The sequence below is a fragment of the Cricetulus griseus genome, chromosome 3 (assembly GCF_003668045.3).
Source record: "Cricetulus griseus strain 17A/GY chromosome 3, alternate assembly CriGri-PICRH-1.0, whole genome shotgun sequence".
Taxonomy (NCBI): Eukaryota; Metazoa; Chordata; class Mammalia; order Rodentia; family Cricetidae; genus Cricetulus; species Cricetulus griseus.
In genome coordinates this window covers 118176220-118192433 of record NC_048596.1, presented here as the reverse complement: position 1 = coordinate 118192433, position 16214 = coordinate 118176220, and the positions used below count along the sequence as shown (strand labels likewise).

The 16214-nt window shown below is 40.9% G+C and overlaps 1 protein-coding gene across 4 annotated transcripts in view; it reads left to right on the top strand.

Annotated features, from left to right (window-relative positions):
* Positions 1-16214, top strand: part of Fanci (FA complementation group I) — a 58275-nt gene that overhangs the window by 22404 nt on the left and 19657 nt on the right. For all 4 annotated transcript variants that reach the window (XM_027408190.2, XM_027408192.2, XM_027408191.2 and 1 more), the window contains exons 14-22: positions 1658-1745; positions 4369-4496; positions 5240-5310; positions 6534-6648; positions 7847-7969; positions 12054-12122; positions 14426-14527; positions 15516-15689; positions 15763-15884. In XM_027408190.2, the coding sequence (XP_027263991.1) occupies positions 1658-1745; positions 4369-4496; positions 5240-5310; positions 6534-6648; positions 7847-7969; positions 12054-12122; positions 14426-14527; positions 15516-15689; positions 15763-15884 (992 nt within the window). The remainder of the gene's footprint in view (positions 1-1657; positions 1746-4368; positions 4497-5239; positions 5311-6533; positions 6649-7846; positions 7970-12053; positions 12123-14425; positions 14528-15515; positions 15690-15762; positions 15885-16214) is intronic.

The following is a 16214-nucleotide window of genomic DNA, read 5'->3' as shown; positions in this document are numbered from 1 at the left end:
GGGGTGGTATTGAAACCTTACAGATCCAGATTACACTCATTTTTCTTTCTTTTTATTTGTGTTGAGAGAGGGAAAGGTATATGCATGTGAACGTGTGAGTACACTTGTCCTTGTGTGCACATGTGTACAGAAGACCGGAGTAGAGCCTTGGGTGTCTTCCTAGATAGTTTTCCACTGTATTGCCTTGAACCAGGAGTTTTCACTAAAACCTTAAGTTTGAATGGCAGGTAGATTTCTTTCCCTCTAGTAAACAGTATGCCAGCCTTTTGTCTCTGGCATAACCTGGGAGAAACAAATTACAAAGAGGAGTTATTTTGGCTCACAATTTCAGATGTTTCAGTCTGTGCTTGACTGACTCAATGCCATTGGGCCTAGATGTGTCAGAATATCATTCAAGGCAGCAGGAGCAGGACAGAGGAGGCTACTCACCTGATAGGGCTGGAAAGTGGAGAGACAGACCACAGAACGCACAAAAGAGCTAAAGAGACAAACAGAAGGAGACAGACCAGGTCAAGCCTGTACTAGCTGGCTTGTTCCTTCTTTGTCTCTTAGCTTACTGCATACTTCAGTCCACATTCAGCGTAGTCTGTGTTTCATCACGGGCTAGCAGTGCCAGAAGTGCTCCGTTAATCCTAGGACTCAGGAGACTGGCAGACAGATCTCTATGAGATCTTTGTGAGTTTGAGGTCAGCCTGGTCTACATAGTGAAATGAGTTCCAGGACAACCAGGGCTGCATAGAGAGACCCTGTCTCAAAACAAAGCCAAAATCAAGTTGACGATGAAGAACCACCATGGTCCTGGAGAGATGCTCAGCACGTCAGACCACTTGCTGCTTTTGCAGAGGATTGGGTTCTGTTCCCAATATCTCATGGGGGCCACAACCCACTGTAATTCCAGCTCCGGGTCTCCAGCACCCTCTTCTGGCCTCTTTGAGAACGAGGCATTCACATGGTGCACATCCATACATGCAGGCAAAACACTCATACACTTTTGAAAAGAAATATGGTTAACAACATTCTTAGAATGAATTTTTGTTTAAAATCTATATTTTTAAAAAACAAGATGTTCCATTTGATTTCAGAGGTGCTGATTGTATCAAAATATCTATAGAGCATATAATTGCTATTAAATCAGTAACTATCAAGTTTAAAATATCTAGAATGTCAGAGTAACCAAATTCAAATAAGAGTTTAGAAAAAATACAAGTTAAATTTCTTAATTTTTTTTTGATACACCTGCTCTGCTTCTTGGAGCTGAGAAGACTATGGTTAAGATTTTGTTGTTTTGTTTCTAAAATTTTCCATGGGTATTTAAGTTTTACATTTAGGGATAAAAGTTACTGATTCTGTCAGAAATGTGGCTGTTGACTGTACTGGACACCTAAAGTGGGAGTAGGCCTTGATGCCTAATCTTGGCGTTTGTGAGAGCCACACCTCTACATTAATACAATAAGCACTTTCCTTGCCTAACAAATCATTTGGGTGAAGAATGAGGAAAGAGCTGATTCTTTTTCCAGATGATTCATATTGTATCCTGATTTGTCAGAAAAGTTGAGTTTCACACATGTCCAAATTATTCTTGTTCTGCCTAACATGTATTGATGTGCTAACAAGCTGAAAGTCACCCAGGCATGCTTTGTTGATTCCATTCTTTCAGATTCACGAGATGATCAGACAGGAAATTCTGGAGCAAGTCCTCAATAGAGTCGTTACTCGGACATCCTCTCCCATCAATCATTTCTTAGGTACGAACTTCAAATACATTCTTAAGAATATTTCCTTTTAAATGTCACGATTCAGGCCTAGGGAGAAAACAAACATCTACAGTGTGTGAGAGATGGCTCGGTGGTTAAAATGCCCACTGTGTTCAGCTGGAGTTTGAGATTGGGTCCTCAGAACCCACAAAATGCCAGGTGGGCTGGGTGGCCTCAAAAAATGGAGGAGGGAATCCCCAGAGCAAACTGACTGGCAAAAGTAGCCGTATTGATGGGCTGTGGGTTTGACTAGGAAACCTTGCCTTGATGAATCAGGTGGGAGGGGATCAAAGATGATTTCCAGATTCAACCTCCAATCTCTACATGCATGTACATACACACATCACTCAACGTGCTCCCACACATATGCAGCACACGCATATACACTCATGCACAATACACACACACACACACACACACACACACACACACACACACCATGCACACACAGGAGAAATGGAAAAAAGAAAAGAAAGCAAAGGTCCTTAATAATGATGTAATAGTTTAATGTATTGTGTCTGACTATGATGCCAATAAGATAGATGAATCCACTTGTCTGGTGTCAGTAAGGCAATATTTAAGTGATGAGCGGGATGTCCATTGTGCATTCTTGTTTACAGGTCTCCAGTGAGGCCTATTGTGTTGCTAAGTGACAGATGCTGGCCTTGAACGCCTGAGACTCTGGTCTTGAGTTTATCACTCTGGTGTTGTCCTTTTCCATGTATTGATCTCTACCTGTCTGTTTTTATTAGGTATCTCCTAGTGTTGAAATCCATTGCCTTTTTCTTACCCACCAGTTTTGCTAAATGGTCTGTTGTTTGACCTGTTTTGGCTTCTGTGAGACTTTGAGAAGGTCCTCAGAACTGTAATTGTTGGGTTTCTTATCATGCCGATGGCCAGTTGTCATCATCCCACACACACTTTTTATTGGTAACTTTTCTTTAACCCTTAAATTTTAGAGTTCAATAAAGTTCAATAATTAATATTTTGTTATACCTTATAACTTTATGATGTCTAATTGATATAATCTCCACATTTAAAGGATGACAATTTAATGACTTAACATGTATATATACTGTGAATATTTCCATATTCAGTTTAGGCACTGGGGAAATGAAATTAAACAGCATAACTAGATACTGTTGTACACCTATTAAAATGCATAAACTTAAAAAGAATGACCATGGCCAGGCATCATGGCACACGCCTTTAATCCCAACACTCAGGAGGCTGAGACAAGAGGATCTCTGTGAGTTCAAGCACCAGGTTAACTAAGGGTACATAGTCAGACACTGTCTCCAAAATAAAATTTAAAAAATGACCTCACCAAATGCTGGTGACAGTGTTAAATAATTAGAAACTGTTGGAGAAAGGTTTATTAAAAAATAGTACGTGAAGGAGGAAATGTTAAAAAAAAATTAATAAGTTAGACTTTACCAAATTGTAAAATTTCCTTTCTGTATGACATTACTGCAAAATGTGACGTCAAGCCTAAGATTGGGTGGAGATGTGTAGGAAGCATACCCCTGGACCTGACGATGGACCCCTCCTCTGTTAGTGGCTCCTTTCTCATTCCCGAGAACTTCCAAACAGCTTTCTGTTTTTTGATGCATTGCTTTGTGTTCTCACTTTGATGATTGCCACTTTTGTTTTCTTTCTTGTACTTGTTTTACATGTAATCTGTTCTTTCTCTGGTTAGACACTCAGTTTATTAATCCCCAGCTGGGATTAAAGGCATATGCTACCACAGCCCAGCCAGTACGTTCTTTTCTAAATTATCATCTCTCACCAGACGTGGCAATGATACACATCTGTAATCCAGTACTCTAGAGGCAGAGGCAGGAGGATTGCAAATTTGAAGCCAGCCTGGCCTCCTGACGTTTCAAGTGCTGGCACTTCAGTCCTAACCTACCTTTTCCACACCGATTTTGCTATTCTAGATCCTTCGACTCATCTACTGACCTCCTATCCCCTTCTGTGTTGTTCTTAGACTTTCCTGCACAGTCGGCCTGTGTTCCTTCACAACCTTGAATAATTCTTTATCTTTATCTTCTAAAATACCCACAATGACCTCTTCTTGTGCACTTCCTGTTTAAATTCTGTTTTTACTGTGTGTTAGGTAATACATGTTTGGAATTACTAGGTACTTGATAGTCTGTTATTTTTCTTTTGAGATATTTTTGCTTGTGTTCTAAGTACTAAAATTCTTGAAAGAAAAAAAAAAAATATATATATGTTATATATATATATATTATATATATTATATATTCTTGATAGGACCTAATGTTGAATACATTTGGCACTTGTGCAATCAGTGTAATGGTTTGTACTCTTATATTTGTGGTTGTAAGCCTAGCCTTTAATGGCTGAGCCATCTCTCTAGCCCTAGTTGTATTCTTTCTTTTAGACATTTTTATTTTGCTATTTTGTATAATCACAAAAATGGTAAACTATCCTGGTAACACTGGGAAAAATTATGTACAGGCAATAGAAATTTATATTTTAATAAAGAAGACAAAAACATTCAACATCTCTTTCCTCATACAGATGTTAGATGATTCCTTATCTTTATTTATACTTATGTGAAGCAACTAACTATAGATTCTGCTTTCAGACCTGCTTTCAGATATCATCTTGTATGCACCTTTAATTCTTCAGAGCTGTTCTAAAGTCACGGAGACTTTCGACTATTTGTCCTTCCTGCCTCTTCAGACAGTACAAGGTCTGCTCAAGGCTGTGCAGGTAAGTCATCTGACACACCAGCTTGCTTCCCAGACCCGAGCTTTAACTGTCTAGAAGGGAAAGTCTGGAACATCTTTCATAAACACGTATGCCAGAACTTGTGTTTCCTCTGAGCCTAACACAGTTTCATGATGAAGGGCTAAATGCACAGAGAAGGATTGCTTCCCAAGTCTGTCTCTCTCTCTCTCTCTCTCTCTCTCTCTCTCTCTCTCTCTCTCTCTCTCTCTCTCTCTCTCACACACACACACACACACACCCATGTAGGTCTATTTCCTTCAGCTCATTTTCAGATTGGTCAATTTAGAAAATTAGTCAGCACAGTGGGTTCATGAAGGCACTCAAACTACTCTTTTGTTTGTGTCATTGATTGATTTTTGAGATAGGATCTCACTCTGTAGCCCAAGCTACCCTGAAACCCACTGGGTAGTCAAGGCTGGTCTCAAATTGTCGCAGTTCTCCTGCCCTAGTCTCCTGAGCTGCTGGGATTACAGTATCATATTAAATAAATTTTAGATAAATACAGGATTATTTAAATAATAGATGTAGCATCACAGTATTATAGAGTGTATCACCATGCCTGACAGTAACAACTTTCAAGTTACTATTTCAAAGTGCTCCGTTGTCTTTAAGTATAATCAGCATCGGCCATATATACAAACAGACCCAGAGCACACAGAATCCCAGTGGCATTCACAGAAAGGAGCTAAGCTAATATGGGGTGGGTGATCTACTCTGTTCTTCAGCCGCTTCTCAAAGTCAGCATGTCGATGAGAGATGCCTTGATCCTCGTCTTGCGGAAAGCTATGTTTGCCAGGTATGTCGCATTCCTTGAGACCACAGGGGGGCTACACCTTCTAATGTAAGTTATCCCTGCTATTTCCTGCTTGCCCCTGCTCACAGCGGTCATGCGGATCCCTAACTCGGCACAACACTCTTAAGCAGGTGAGGCATCATGCCAAAGGTTTTTCCTGCTTTTCATTCAGTTCCAGGCAACATCAGGAAGTGCAAACTATTACAGGTCTCATTTTGCACAGGGACAGTTAGGCTTAGACAAGATAAGTAACTAAAGGTTAGATAACGCATGGTATTGGGAATAGTCTACCATCAGTATTGGTGATCTCCAGCACCCCACTCTCCCACCCCTACAGTACCTCATGCAAAGGCTTGAAAACTTAAGCTAACCACCACACCAAGGGGAAAGGAGTCAAAAAGAATATACTCAACTATCTCACTTTTGTAGGCAGCAAAATTGTGGCCCAGACACTAGCGGACCCAGTGATTATTAAAGGGCCTGTGTCCTCCTTGGAGCTTACCCAGTGCCCCCCCCCCCCATACCTCTTCCTTTATTGTTTAGTATATAAGCTAGAGATGATTAATACTGTCTCCTAAAAATGTAATACAATGATGCGTGGAAGGCATTTGATTCTTGGAGGATAGGATACCCAGTTACCAAGTTGGTTATAATGCTCTCATATATGTCCAGAGGAATAACTGGCAAGTAGCTGTTATCTCTGTTCTAGAACTGACAGTCTTTTATTACTCTTCACCCAAAAGCATTCGGGCTAGACAGGGCTATGTGTTATAACCTGATCACTGAGCCACAGCCAGAAGTTGTCATTTTTCTGGATGGAAGGTTTATATGGCATCAAGTATTGTGCACCTCTATAAACAGGAAACTTATAGGAGAATACACTCATTCAGACACAGCAAAACTCAGCAATTTCCATTGCAGTTCAGTATGTAGGTTTGAGTTTCAGCCCAATTATAGCCTCTCAGGATTCTTCAGATTGCCATGGAGTCTTGCAAGCAGGATAAAAAGTACAGGTAGTCATGGGGTTAACTAGATAATGAAAACAATCAACTGCATTCATGTTGCTCTGAACACCTGGTACCTTATTTTGAGCTTATAATTCAGCTAGGCTTGGCTTGTGCTTGATTGTCCATAAGTAGTCTTCATATTCCTCCTGTGTAAATTTTTGCATTGCATTGCATTGCATATTCCTGTGCTGCTAACTTCTCTGTGTATTCTTGAGCTAGCCAGCTGGATTCCCGGAAATCTGCCGTTGCTGGATTTTTGCTGCTCTTGAAGAACTTTAAAGTCTTAGGCAGCCTGTCGTCCTCACAGTGCAGTCAGTCTATTGGTGCCACTCAGGTAAGGGTCACTCTGTCTATTGAACATTGCTTCAAGACCAGTAACATGGAAGCCATTTAGACGGTGTCTCAATAGCTCAGGCTGCCCTTGAACTTAGAGTAACCCTCATACCTCTGGCTCCTGAGTGCTAGAGATGTAAGCGTGAGGACTGTCTTCATCCCATACTTAATAGTAGTGGGTTTGCTCTATGTTAGACTGCTGTCTGCTGTGGTAGAGAATAGCCTTCCTGTAGCTGCTGAACTAGACGCTTGATTGAAATATATGTGTTATGTTATATATATATATATATATATATATATATATATATATCATGCTCATTTAAAGATTTAGAGCAGAATAAAACAAAGTAAATATTTCAATCATTTTATTGCTATGAAAAGATGTCATGACCACAGCAGCTCTTATAAAGGAAGACATTTAAGTGGTACTGGCTTATAGTTCAGAGGTTTCAGTTCCTTATCATCATGGCAGGACATGAAGGTGTGTACAGGCAGACATAGTGCTAGAGAGGTGGTGATGATGGTCTTTTTGTCTGGGGCAGTGAGCAGGTTCAGCAGCAGCCCCAAAGACTCCTTCCTGAGTGGACAAGCACGGTGAACTGGCCCTGAGAGGCCCCTGTTGCAAAGTTAACCACGGTCCACACAGCTTCTTTCTGAATTCTACATTCTTTAGTAGGGCTACCAATGGAGGCACTTGGATGTTAGGTTAAATAAAGAACCCTTCATCTGCTCCATCCTGCTTTTTTTAAAATGTACTTTTTAAAGATCTTGCTTATATGTAAGAGTGTCTTGCCTCCCTGTTTGTATGTGCACAGCTAAACAACACTAGCCTATCTGTAAAGCTCCTTGGTGTTTGTGTATGTGAAGAGCTAGACTTTTTAGTGGAAGTCTTGAGATTCTTAATGAAATCATGAATGTTGTGACTACTGGGTCGTTGTGGCATGAGGTAACCAGCTGCCTTCCTGAGTAGCTGCGTTGTGGAGCAGAAGAGTCAATCTTACTAGAATGGTCTAAACCTAGCTCGTTTCAAGCCAACATGAGTGATGTGGAATGCATGGCGAGGGCAATCCCATCTGCACATGTCCTGTGTTTCAGTGGAGGGAGAGCTAGGTCTAGTGTGTTTCCCTGATTGGGAGCACATCCTCCTTAATGGGAACCGCTTTAGAAGGCTGGCCACCAGCTGTCACTCTCCCTTGCAGGTGCACGTGGATGTCCATAGCCGCTACAACGCTGTTGCCAATGAAACGTTTTGCCTCGAGATCATGGACAGTTTGAAAAGATGTTTAGGGCAGCAGGCTGACATTCGACTCATGCTTTATGAGGTAAGCCAGGAAAGTGGGAGAAATGTGTCGACCCCTCCAGAGAATAGTCCTTCTGTGTCAGTCTTTTTTTGGTTCTACAAGTACAGTAGATGTGCCCTTATGCAGTTAGAGTCAGTGGGTGGTAATAGTAAGTTGTAAATAATTAATATATCTTAACCATTTTATTTTACTCTGCAATATTTAGATAAATGACTAATTTATCACTCTAAATTTGACACCAAATTTGTCGGTTTGTGAGTTCTGTCATACACAACATAACCTTACTTTATTGCCTCAGATTTCAAGTTTTTGTGTACTCAAACTACCATAAAAACTTCCAAGAGCTGGGTATGATGGCACATGCCTTCGCTCCTGGTACTGGAGAGGCATAGTATCTTAGTTATTTTTCTGTTGCCTGCTAATACCACAGCTAAGATAGCTTCGAGGAAGAAGTGTTTAAATGGGGCTTACAGCTCCAGAGGAATTTCTCACTGTCATGGCTGGGAGCTTGGCATCAGGCAGGCATGACACTGGAGCAGCAGCTGGCCTCTCATACCAAAATCCATAAGCAAGAGGCAGAGCGCTTTGAGGAGGTGGGAGGCTTTTGAAACCCCAAAGCCCACCTAATCCTTCCCAATAGTTCCACCAACTGGGGAGCAAACATTCAACATAACCTATGAGTATCATTCTCAAACCACCACACAGAGGCAGGCAGAGCTATATCCAAAAAAAAAAAAGTCAAGAAACATTTGATAGACTTAGTGTAGACAAGACTTAGAAGGTTCAGGGTTCGGCTTTCCCCTTTGAAGTGGTCTTACCTCTGATTCATCAGAGATTAATTTTAAAGTTGCCTATCTTAAATCTCTAATACACTTAGCTTAGTTTTAGTAAGAAGACAGCCCTCGTTCCCTCCCTCCCTCCCTTCATCCCTCCTTCCCTCCCTCCCTCCCTTCTTCCCTCCCTCACTCCCATACTTGTTTTTTAGGTGCAGATCTGATTCAGTCACATAACATAAAATGACAGAGTAGTTCGCAAAAAGCAGAAAACCAATCATAGCCCAGCCGCTACGAACAGGACCCAGCAATTGTGAAAGATGCACTGCTCTTTCTCTTATCTGAGGATTCAGGATGTAGTGTATTTCAGCATAGATGTTTCAAGGAAGGAATGGAGAATATCAGAACTTTCAACAAGGAGGGTAGAGTGGGGGTGGGGCCTGGGAGGAGTGAAGGGAGGGAAAACTGTGGTTGGGATGTATTGTGTGAGAGAAGAATAAATAAAATTAAATTTAAAAACAAACTAGGATAGATGGAAGTCATTTTAGGGAACAGCTTTGCCATTTTTTTTTTTCCCTTTTTCTCTCTTGGTCCTTCCCAGTAGGATCTCATGTAGCCCAATCTGGCCTCAGATTCTCTGGGCAGCCGATGACCTGTAATTCTTGATGTTCTTGCCTCTGCCTCCTCAAGTGCTGGGAGTACAAGGAGTGCTGACACACGTGGTACTCATTTGTCATCTTAGAGCAATCTTTATATAGAAGAAGTTGGCAGATACCAGAATTTTCAGGTTTATTGTAGAAAATGGGAAGGACTTTTAAAAATTGTTTAGGTTAGAAAGGTATCTGGGAGAGTAAAATGCTTATTGCTGAGAGGTGAAAATGGGAGGATTCTGGGGCTGACTGGCCAGCCAGCTGCCAAGTCCAGGCTCCCTGAACACTGCTGCCTCAGAAACTAAGGTAGACAGTGATTGTGGAAGACTCTCAGTACTGACCGTTACTCTCCAAATAGACATAGGCACACAGACAAATTTGTTTAGTAGTATTGCCAACAGTATTATATATTGTTCATATATAATATGTATGTAAAATTTATATAGGTTTGTCGTCTAACTTCATGTTGTACATTTTCTCATTTCATTAAATTTTCTCTGGCAACATGAGTTTTAAAGCCAAATAAAATATTTTGGGTGCATTGTATACTAATTTAACTATTCAGTTCTTGTCATGCCTTTGCAAACACTGAAATTCTCTCTCTCTCTCTCTCTCTCTCTCTCTCTCTCTCTCTCTCTGTCTCTCTCTCAATCTTTGTCTCTCTCCCTGCATGCTACCAGTGAGCCACACCTCTAGTCCCTAATTTTTTTTAAAGTTTACTTTTGTTATTTTTAATTATGTATGTGTATGTCTGTGTGTTGGTTTGTGTGTGTGTGAATGCAGGTGCCTGTGAAGGCCAAGGAGCTGGAGTTACAGGCTGTGGTGAGCCCTTGGTGTTGGTACTGGGAATGGAACTTAGGTCCTCTGCAAGAGTAGCAAGCTATTAATTGGAGGGAGCTAGGCAAATGATCACATTTATAACCCTAGCACTGGGGTGACCAAGGAAGATGGGTCATAAAAATTCATGAAAGCCAGGGCTACCAGGCTATGTCATGTATGCATGCACACATGTATGCACAGACACATGCATGCATGGACACATACTTGCTCAACCAACATTCCTTTATGATAAAATCTTAGAGCCAGGTGTGGTGGCACACACCTTTGATCCCAGCACTCAGGAGGATCTCTGTGAGCTCAAGGCCAGCCTGGTCTATAAATCCAGTTCCAGGACAATCAGGGCTGTTACACTGAGAAACCCTGTCTTGATTGCTCCCCCTCAAAAAATCTTTTAGAAACTACATTCAAGAAAGAACTTCCTCATTCTTAGAAGAGGAATCTGTGAAGCCTTGAAATGTCGACAGAATGAATGCTTTCCCCTATGAGGAGGAATGAAGGTATTTGTTCATAGGTGAGATACTATCATATACAACAGAGCAAGAAAAAGAAATAAAGGCATAAAAATTTAAAAGGAGAAACTAAAACTGTTTTGGTTTGCATAGTATCAACAATACCAACTAACCTGTTAAAAGTGGTTTAGTAAGATACATGTCAGTGTATGCTGTGATAAGATCAACAACCATGTGAAGGTTTATTAAAATTACACATCCTAGTATTGAATAGCTAGAAATGGAAATAAAGTGTTTAAAACAAATCGAAAGGAAATACTTAAGCCTCCAAATATTGTGAGAGAAGTTAAAGAATAAATAAAAAGGTATGACATATTTGTAGGTTACTTGGTGTTGGTGGTATTTTAAATCTCAAATCTGTAGTTCCAGTACAGCCCTAATGGAAACTCAGAATGCTGGTTTTGTTTTTTGTTGTTGTTTTTTGTTGTTGTTGTTTTTTTTTTTTTTGAGACTGGGTTTCTCTATGTAACAGCTCTAGCTGCCCTGGAACTCACTGTAGACCAGGCTGACCTTGAACTCACAAAGGTCCTCCTGTCTCTACCTCCCAAATGCTCAGATTAAAGACCTGCACCACTGTACAATAAATCTTTCTGCCAAGCCACCTGAGACCCGCTGCCATGTGGGTGCCTGAAATAACACATAGAGTCTTATATTAGGTTGCTGGCCAATGACTAAGATTTCTTATTTGCTAGCTCCGTCTTAAGTATCACCCATAACTATTAATCTATATATTTTATAAACTTATCTTATTGAGGATGCCAGCAGAATGCATCCTGTCTTCCTTGCAATCACATGGTGACTTCACAGAGAGGAGGAGGAAGAGCGACTTCCTGCTTGTCCCTGCTTATATTTTGAGTCTGCCTGCTATGTCACTTCCTGCCTAGATCACAAGACTATACTACATTTCCCAGAATCCTCCTCCACTCCTAGTCCTACATATTTGCCTCATTGGCCAAACAGTGCTTTATTCAACAACCAGTAAGATAAACATACACAGAAGGACCTCCCCCATTACACCATCGCCACCACCCAGCTCAGAATGCTGTTTTTAGTGTGTATATGTAAAGTAAGAAAATTTTATGGGCTGGAGAGATGGGTATAGCAGTTAAGGAGTGCTTAGCTCTTCAGAGGTCCTGAGTTTCCTAGCCCTACATTAGGTGGCTTATAACTGCCTATTATTTCAGCTCCAGGGAATCCAGTACCCTCTTCTGGCCTCCACAGGCACCCACACATATGTGGCATGTCCTCCAACCCTGCCTCACACAAACAATACATTTAAAAAGACCCGAGAACAGTGTAAGAAAGAGAATGATCTTGTCTCTGTTGCTCCTAGGGCTTCTATGATGTTCTTCGACGGAACTCTCGGCTGGCTAATTCAATCATGCAGACTCTCTTCTCGCAGGTAAAGTATGTCCTCATGACTCAGGGGAGTCAGAGGAGGTACTGAGATGTGTCCATGCTTTTCAGACTTCTGTAAATAAAAAATAACTCACAACTAGAATGCTAGTAAGTCATAGGCATGCTTTGCTTGAATTGTCACTTACCTGCTACTGTCTTGCTATTCTCTAAATCTTCCTTGAATTCTCAGTCTTCTCCTTAAATCAGAAGGAAACTTTATGGAACCATTCAATTTTATTTTATGTATTTGTAATGTTTTGAGACATGGGTATAGCCCAGTGTGCACTCAAATGGATTGTGTAGTTGAAGCTGCCTGAATTTCTGACTTAACTCTACTTTCCAAGTGCTAGGGTTTCAAATATGCACAGCCACTTCAGGCTTAGATTTTACATTTTCAAACAAGTGGTTTGGTTGGTTCTTTTGAGGTAAGTCTCACTTTATATCCCTTGCTGTCCTGGAACATACTATGTAGACCAGGCTGGCCTTGAACTCACAGGCATCCTTCTGCCTCTGCCTTCCAAGTGCTGGGATTAAAGATATTTGCCATCACACCTGTCTTAATTAGGGTTCTATTGCTGTGAGGAGATACCATCAACTCTTATAAAGGAACATTTAATTGGGGCTGGCTTACAGTTCAGAGGTTGAGTCCATTACCATCATGGTGGGAAGCATGGTAGCATGCAGGTGGACATGGTGATGGATAAGGAACTGAGTGTTCTACATCTGGATCTGCAGGCAGCAGGCAGAGACTTGGCTTGAGTTTCTGAGACTTCAAAACCTGCCCGCCAGTGACACATACCCTCTAACAAGGCCATACCTCCTAATAGTGCCACTCTCTATGGGCCTATGGGGGCCTTTTTTATTCAAATCACAAACCCAACTCAAAAATGTTTTAAATTAGTGAAATATTTCAAAAGACCATCAAGATGAGATGAGTTCAGATGGAGACATCAGATATAAATAAATAAATTCTCAAGATTCATTCATTAAGCATTATCAGGAATCTTTTTTCTTTTTTTAAAACCAGATATATAACATTTATTCTCTACCGGGAGAGCTCAGGTAGGCCCCTGGTCCATTATTTTCCTACAATTCTATGTGAACTGATACAGGCCCATGCCCCATTGCTTTATGGTAATTCTGGAAAAAAAAATCCATTTGAAATTAAGGTCTTAGATATGTGGAAGCTATTGGAAGGCCTTTGCTATCTGAAAACTCACTGGATGTCTGCATGCTCCTCTGTAAAATGTGTGCCATGCTAGCGAAATTACATCTTTCAAGCATCATCACACTGTAACAAGAATTAAAAATGTGTTTGAGGCATGGAGTGGTGCTTTCCAACATAGGTTAGTAAAATTCTGCAGGCTACAGGAGAGAAAAGACAGAAGTAAATAATAGCCAAGATTTATTTTAAAGCTCTGTTGTTCTTTATGTGTATTATAATAGTTATGTATATATATATATATATAATATATAATAGTATATAATAGTTTTGTAGCTTTAGTTTTGAGAGTATGATGTGGGTTGTCCTTCTGTATATATGTTTCTCTTATTGGTTGATGAATAAAACACTGTTCTGCCAATGAGGCAGGAAGATAGTCAGGACTAGGAGTCAAGGAGAATTCTGGGAAAGGTAGGCAGAGAGGGCCTGCCAGAACAGTCACCATGTGAGCCGACAAAGGAGTTAAAGGTCCGGACCCTTCTCTGGTAAGATAAGACCACATGGAAATACTTAGATTAATAGAAATGGGTTAATAATTAAGACAGAGCTAGCCAATAAAAAGCCCAAGCCACCGGCCAACAGTTTTATAACAATTATAGTGTCTGTGTGCTTATTTGGGGCCCAAGGGTGGCAGGATCAGCAGGGACAAAAAAACCTCTCGTTATACCAGTAGACTCCTTTTTCAAGTGAGGACCCAAGATTTAGATAACTATCAAAATCAGTAGTAAGTGATAGTACTAGATTAGACTTGGAAGTCTATACTCTTTTTAAGAATCTTTTATTCGTTGACGATCTCCTCCATACACACCCCAGTCCCCCGGGCACCCCCCAACACATCCCCTTTCCACCTTCATATCTTCCTCTTTCTTTCTTTCTTTCTTTCTGTAACACACTTAGTCCGGTGATGCTGATTGGCAGCCTGTGCTCTTCATCAGACTCCCTAAAAATGCTGATTGCCTTTCAAGTTTAGGGACTGGTATGAAGGCAGTACAAGTAAAGTAAAATCATTGCCTTGCCCTCAGCTTGAATTGTTAAATACTCAGAAGTATTCATGAGTCATGGTTTTTCTGTCTCACCCTACACAGTTAAAACAGTTCTATGAACCAGAACCTGATCTGCTACCTCCTCTGAAACTAGGAGCTTGTGTTCTGACCCAAGGAAGTCAGGTCATTCTACAAGAACCCCTGGTAAGACTTGCCTGCCCCGCAGCCACTGTCTCACTGTCAGTGGTAAGGTTATTTATGGTGGTATGGTTATTTTTCAAGCAGTTTTTACTCTTTAACTTTTCCATATCCACTATCTGTGACCCATTTTAAGATTTACTGTATTTTATGTATATGAGTATTTTCCTGCATGCATACGCATGCACCATGGTACCTAGAGGCCAGAAGAGGGCATTGGATCCCTTGGAATGGAGTTACAGCCGGTTGTGAACCACAGTGTGGTTGCTGAAACTCGAACCCGGATCCTCTATGAGAGCAGTAAGTGCCACTTACTGAGCCATCTCCCTACTTTGATCTCTTGGTCAAAGTCTCCATATTAGTACTTCATTAATCATGACAGCCACCTCTTCCTTAAAAGAGTGTCATATGTGTCCACTATAGATCTTTGGTTACACACTAATGGAAGTAGAGATGCAAGCAGGAGTCAATGAATCGGCTTCCTTAGTCTGAAGGGAGTATGTGGCTTCAGTTGAGTTGCAGTGTGCACTCTGGTGAACTCTAGAGAGAGTAGGACAGGTTCATAGCTAGCTCCAGAGAGGTGGGAAGGGATGGCAAAAAGTTAAACACCCACAAGAGACTTTGAATTCAGGACAAGGAAAATGGGAAGGAGTTGAGTTGTCCTACCTGGTCTTCATTAATGTAGCTTCAGTGCTGTGAGATGATGCTGTGTTGGTGTCCCTGTCTTTAGAACAGTTTTCAGGACTTGGGAACTAGAGGTTGTTTAACTTCATAATAGGGCTCTCATGATGTTGCTGTCAAACCAGAGAAGCACATGGGGCATTCCATTCTGAACTGTTGGTTCCTTGTGGGGACAGTCTTTGGGAAACACCTTTGTTAGCTCAGTCACGCTTTCCCAGCTTTGTTAGTTCAGATGGACCTGCGTGTGGTGCCAGCAAATACCATGGGCTTCATAACAGTGTCGTAGGTTATTATAGTTTATTTTCTTCTACAGGATCATCTGCTGTCTTGCATTCAGCATTGCTTGGCCTGGTATAAGAGCAGAGTGATCCCCTTGCAACAGGGAGATGAAAGAGAAGAAGAAGAGGGATTGTACCATGAGCTGGATGATATGTTGGAGTCTATTACTATGAGAATGATTAAGAGTGAGCTAGAAGACTTTGAGCTGGTAATTGATGAGCTCTCAGCTGCATGGACCAATGGAGGTTTTAGCAGTGTGTTAATTTGTATTTGTCTTTTAGGATAAATCAGCAGATTTTTCTCAGAGCACTAGTGTTGGCATCAAGAATAATGTCTGTGCATGTCTCATAATGGGAGTGTGTGAAGTTCTAATAGAGTACAATTTCTCCATAAGTAATTTCAGGTAAGGATCGATGTGACCTTTCATATAGTTTTATCATTTGCTGGTTTACTTGGACATTACATTAGACATGAAAAGAACAAAGACTATACTATTATGTCTTTCTCTTTCTTTGAGTTTTTTTTTTTTTTAACCAATTTCACATGTCTAATTTTTATTTGCAAATTCATTTGGCCATGTGGCTTTTCTTTGAGTTTTTTGAGACAAGTCTCGTTACATAGCCCTGAATGGCTTAGAACTCACTCTGTAGACCAGACTGGCCTTGAACTCATAGAGATCTGCCTACCTCTGCTTCCCAGGTGCTGGGATTAAAGTCTTGCACTATTATGCCCA